This window comes from Notothenia rossii (genome assembly GCF_949606895.1).
Source record: "Notothenia rossii genome assembly, chromosome: 5".
In the NCBI taxonomy this organism is placed as follows: Eukaryota; Metazoa; Chordata; class Actinopteri; order Perciformes; family Nototheniidae; genus Notothenia; species Notothenia rossii.
In genome coordinates, this window is record NC_136903.1 from 19,464,334 (window position 1) to 19,470,333 (window position 6,000).

A 6,000-nucleotide genomic window follows, 5' to 3' on the forward strand; every position below is an offset into this window, starting at 1 on the left:
GTGTGATTAAAAAGGCATCTCCAAAATGTTGCTATGAACTACAAAGTGAGGTCATGCTCCATGTCTATGGTATTAAATCACTGCTCCATCCCAAATTAAAAGTTCAATGTGTTAGATCACTAGGGAGTGAGTTCTACGAATTAAAAGAGATAGAGAAAGAGGAAATCAGAAAAGAAGGGGAGAAAGAGAGTCCACATGTTGCAAGTGTTCTGCTCTTCAGCTCTAAATCAACACTGCTGTAATTGACACAGCAGTGAGGAATTATCTTTATGACTTTCAGAGAGGTGTCAATTCAGACTCACCTCCTCTTCTCCTCCGAGCAGAAGCTTGGTGGGAAAAAGATAGCGTCAGCAGAGGAGGGAAAGAACAAGCCAACACAAGTGACTATTCAAAAAGTCAGGAGACACACCGAGCTTATTAACAAAAGGGAAAGCAGAAATGTGACAGAAAAAGGAAGTCTAGGGTTTGGAGTTGGCATGCCAGCTTTCTCACCCAGTTCTTCCAGCTCAGCGGTCATGGACTTAGAGCGCAGCGTCAGGGTGGTGCTGGGGGCTCTCTTGGGTGGTGGGGGAGCTGTGGAGAAAAGGCATGGTGTTGAGGATGAAGTTGAAGGGGAAGAAGATCCTTTGGATTTGCGGCTCAGTGCCCTCCTGGCATCTCCCAGACGGCTAGCCCATCCCGTCTTCACTGATTTGATCTGGTTAAATTCAGATGAACTGGACGGCCCCCATTTAACGACGACCTTGTTCGGGTTACATTTGGATCCCGACTTCTTCATGCTTTGCTCTCTGTTGATCCGATGGCTGATGAATTTTTCAGTCTGTCTCCAAGACTTTCAGTATTTTAGTCTTTGTGCTGCAAGAATCCCTCTCTGTTGGGGAGCCCAGAGGCAGTACATGTACAACTGAGTCCATTCTGAAACAGCCCTAGCTTTCTGAATCCTCCCATTAGAAAGAGAACAACAGAGTATGTACGCCACAATAGGCAGAAAGAGTAAAATAAGTGTGGCAAGGGTAGGGAGAAAGTCGTCCATCTTACTTTTAATATGCTGCCTGTCTGAAATGTTGCAGGAGAGTATCAGACAGAAACGCGAAGACACACACATGCATATCCTCCCACACGCGGGACCACTTGCAGATACACTGAGAAAACTCCCTGAGGGAGGACATGATGACATGTGGGGAAGAGATTACAGTCAATTCAAAAGCTAAAGAAACTGATGCGCTGCAGTCTTTATACCCCAAATCCCATGGGAGCACCCGAAACCTTCTAAACTCATAAGGCGGCTGGGCTGGTATCGTCCCACTGAAAAAAACGCATCTAACAAATATGAGCTCCAAATACAACGGACAGAGGTACAGATTTCAATAAAAGGCTTTAAAATCAAGTTACAATGAACACTGTAATTAACCAAATCAAAAAGAATGTGGTCATGTATTGAAGCATGTTAAATCTGCAGTAACGACGTAATGCCATGCAGTCGGACACAGAACATGAAGCCACACACAGCAGCAGCCTATACATGCTATAACAAACCCAAGTTTCCTGTCAACACCCCAGACAGAACTAGATCAGCTCACTCTATCCGAGATCCCCCAGTTCACACTTGCATGCACTACTGTAGAGCAAACGATCTCTATATCCAAACGAATGCCTTGTGTCCCACTCGAGCCTAACTATCCTGCTGTCGTCAGCAGCTGCAGATCTAGTGAACATACGCCATCCTGGGTACAGTCCGTATCAAACATCTTCTTTCGTCACCCGTCTGCACGCTCTGGTACAGTAGCAGGGAGCAGAGGAGATGGAGGAGGACGGAGAAAGAGAAACAGAGTCAGAGGGAGAGAGAGATGCTTCTGCAGGAATGTAATGCTTAATTCAAACATGCAGTGTAGTCACCATGGCAACGGTGGCAGTAGTGAGGCCTCGCATGGTGCAGAGACTGTGTGTTTTATATTGAGTGTTTGCCTGCGAGTTTCTGTGTGTGAGAGCATGCCTCTTGCATTTTTGCAAAGGTCCAGCACAATATGCAGAGTCCCGATGAACAGCAGTGCGGCTGGAGAGGGTGTTCAGAACTGCTTAGGATGATCAAATAAGAAATCTTTGAGGAAACGTTTGAAACAGGAGGGAAGGCTCTTGTTCTCCTCTCTGAAAGAATACATATGCTCCATTTTGTCTACAGATGTAGTTCTATCTGTGTTTCAGCCTACAATACGTACTGTACTAAGTCTGTTCTGGGAGTTGAACACTCTGCCTGCAAGCCAAGTCCCTTTGGACTGAGTTACTGACACCAATAATGCTAGTCCACATGAATGCATATTTTCATGTAATTCTAATAATCCACAAAGCCTGAATATTTTGCACGCAAAACAATGTATATGAAGATGATTGGCATTTTGGTAAATGTTTTCTTGCTTATGGTAAAATGAGAGAATCATTATTTATTCAGTTAAATTCAGAATAAGGACTGGAATAAAGTGTAAAACAGTTTGAAAATCTGGCTAAAAGCAGCTTTAAATCTCATTGGTTAACATCATCGATTGTTCCATCCATACAAAAACCTGTAAAATGAAAATTCTCCCATATATGTGGAAGATTATTTCATGGTCAGTGGTAGTGAGAGTGAACACCCAGAGTCTCCGACGATTGACTGGTAACCTCTAAGCACCAAGAAATAGTTCGACACATAACTCCCAGTAAAACTACACAATTGTATACCTTGGACTTAGTCTGGATTAAACAAACAAGATATTTTCATAGTCTCTCAGGTAAAGCTCAGCTAACCAGATGCTTGCTGAAGCCTCATATCTTACAGACATACATTTGAGCTTGATTGTCTAATTGAGGCAAATTTCCCAAGATGTCCCAAAAACGTTAAACTTTAATAAATAATAAAGACTGAGTGGATTCAATCTGCTGATGGAAAGACTGTGACGTGCACTGGAAGCTCCAAAAACAGGCACTAAGCTGACATGAGAGCGCAAAAGAAGGAAAGAGAGTTTCTTGATGTTTTTTTTATCTGAATTACATACTTAAAGGTGGGGTAGGTAATTTTGGAGAAACCAGCTCGAGTACGCTAGAATTTGAAAATGCACAGCCTGAAAAAATCTGCCACTTCCTTACAAAGCCCCTCCTCCAACACACACGAACGTGCACATGACCAATGAGGGCACGAGATAAGTTTGTGCTCAGATGGAAGGCTGACAGGCAGGAAGGCCATCCAGTTATTTTAGCCGGGCCGGCTCAGATGATTGGTCGTGCTTTTTACAGTGCTACGGCTTCCACAGATGACATTTCTTTATGGATGTTTTGTCAAAGCACTTAAGATATTCATTGCTCTCCGGATGTTAAGAGCATTCCATGGAATATAACAAAAAGTGTATCTCGAGCCGGTTTCTCAAATTTACCTACCCCACCTTTAAGTTTACTTATGGCACGTTTCCACTGCAGGCCTCGCTCAGCCTCGCTCGGTTTGGTTAGGCCTTATTAGGCCCGGCTCAATTTAATGCTGCGCTTCCATTACAGTTTAGGAGCTGGGGCAGTAACTATAGTAACGCAGTGTAGGCGGAGCCGTGACATCATCTTCAATGAGCACCCGTGAGCACCCCAGAAAAAACAACATCAGCCGTTAGCTGTTTGCACTCATGCTCCTCATATCTGTTCAGAAACTAGACAAAAGTTAAACAAGTACAAACCACAGACTGTCTGTGTCATGGCGAATACAGTCGCTGGTTTATTTATGTCTGTATAGGCCGTTGTTGTGAGTGTGGACGGTCGGAGCATATAGCCTATATTGCGTTAGCTTAGCCGATCTCCATTTAGACAACAAATCAAATCAAGTTTTATTTATATAGCGCATTTTTAAACGATTTTTGGTCGAGCCAATGTGCTGTACATATAATAAAAATACCCTACAGTAAAGACACTTTACAGCAAATACAACAGCACAGTTTGTGCCGAATACCAGTATGAGAAAACGATAAACTTTTTCTGTCATTCCCTACTTTGAACAGGTGGGCCTTTTCAAGCCCCAGCTGTTCCTCATCGCTCCAATAAAATGGTAGGCCAAGCTTAAAATTGTCAAATGTATCATTCTATAACAGGGGTCTCCAACCTTTTTTAGGATGAGAGCTACTTTCAAAAAATAAAACAAGTCGTGAGCTACTTTTACTCCTCTTTTTTAGTTTTGTTGCACTGTATATATTTAGCAGATTTGAACATTATTATATGCTTACCTTTAACCTTTGTGTGCTGTTTGGGTCTGTGGGACCCGTTTTCAGTGTTTGCTAAAAGAAAATGTATGCAATTTAATTATTTTTAACCTGCTTTATTTGGAGGTGGACCTCACCTCCTCTAGGGGGGTCCGGGGGCATGCACCCCCGGGAAGATTTTTTTTTTAATGTTGAAGTGAAATGCCTCAATCTGGTGCACTTTGAGCAAAAAATGAATTTACGGATACAGCTCTCAACACACTGAAAGGGAGCTGTATACTTTTCAATTATCCAAACATCTTTAAAATATGATCAAAACCAATAACAACTAATTTAAACTTGTTTATTCTTATCTTATGTTACCTAGTTAGCATTCTTTCTTTTTATTTATACATATTTTACTAATCACTCCCCTTTTAAACTTTTTTTGTTTTTTTTACTGTCCTATAGCACACATTGGAATGATTTCTTACTTTATTTTTTACACCTAGGCTATATTAAATAGATAAATGTGTGCTCTCTCGCTCTCTCTCTCTCTCGCTCACTCACAGAGGCTGTGTGCTCCTCCGTAGCGATGACGGCTTGCATTAAAAAATTATAATAAACATTGGCCTATTTGTAAAGTGGAGGGACACAAACGGGATTTCGAAAAGTGTCACGGTTAAACTCCTTGTGAAGTGGTGAGTTGCCGCTCCACATTGCTTTTCTTCCCGACTGCAACGCTGTAAATGATTTTGGTTTAGGTTGTGTGTGTGTGAGCAGACTCGGATTGGCCATCGGGAGATTCGGGACTTTTCCCGGTGGGCCGCTGCCTTTGGTGGGCCGCTGGCTCTGACATAGGTGGGACGTGGACTTTCACAGCGCCGCTGCGCCGGTACCGCACCCGCCGCCGCAAACACCCGCGTTGCGAGGCTCCGGCGGATCCGGCGCTGTGAAAGTCCACCGCCGTTGCGAGTCTCCGGCTGTAACAGTCTACTAACGCCCGCGAGGACCCAGGTTCGATTCCGGACTGAGGTACAAAAAAAAAAATAAAAAAAAATAATAATAATAATAATTCGCGACCCACCTATCACATCTCTGCGCCCCACCAGTGTGGCGCGCCCCACACTTTGAGAAACGCTGCCTTAGACCCTCACATCGTAAAATGAAAAACCTTCGGAGAAAAACCGGCAGTTTAAAGGGGAAAATGGGAGAAACCTCAGGGAGAGCAACAGAGGAGGGATCCCTCTCCCAGGACGGACAGACGTGCAATAGATGCCGTGTGTAAATCGAAGAGATAATACATTTTACAGCGTAGGTAGACCAAATGTTTGGAAATGCATGTGTCTATAATAAGAAGATCACGCATTTTAAAAGGTTTTTCGCCTGCCGTCTGTCTGCAGACTTGTCAAAGCATTAATTCATGGTTTTTACCAACCGGTATCAGTATGTCGTTACTTCGGCATCATTTTGAAACGTGTATTACAATTAAATCATGGTCAAATATGTTCATCTTGTTGTAGTTGTAGCCCCCTTGACAGCGATTCTCTCTCTAGTTTAGCAAACTCAGCCCGACTCAGCCCTGTTTGTTGGCCCCGATAGAACCACGATTTAGTCGGGCCAGAAAAAAGGTGAAAAAGTAGCCCCGGCCAAAACTAGGCCAAGTGGAAGCGCAACCAAAGCGGGCCCCGCACGGCTCGGCACGCTTAAGGCGAGCTACCTGCTGCAGTGGAAACGCGCCATTAATGAGTTGTATTTCATTTTTTTCATTTCAATAATGAATTGTATTATTCCTGATGCTTTACCAATATTG

General features: G+C 43.4%; 1 protein-coding gene across 1 annotated transcript in view; it reads right to left on the reverse strand.

Annotated features, from left to right (window-relative positions):
- shank3a (SH3 and multiple ankyrin repeat domains 3a) overlaps window positions 1–6,000 on the reverse strand; it is a 223,835-nt gene that overhangs the window by 13,484 nt on the left and 204,351 nt on the right. The window contains 2 exon segments of the mRNA XM_079682360.1: window positions 303–326; window positions 493–573. Coding sequence (XP_079538486.1) covers window positions 303–326; window positions 493–573 — 105 coding nt within the window.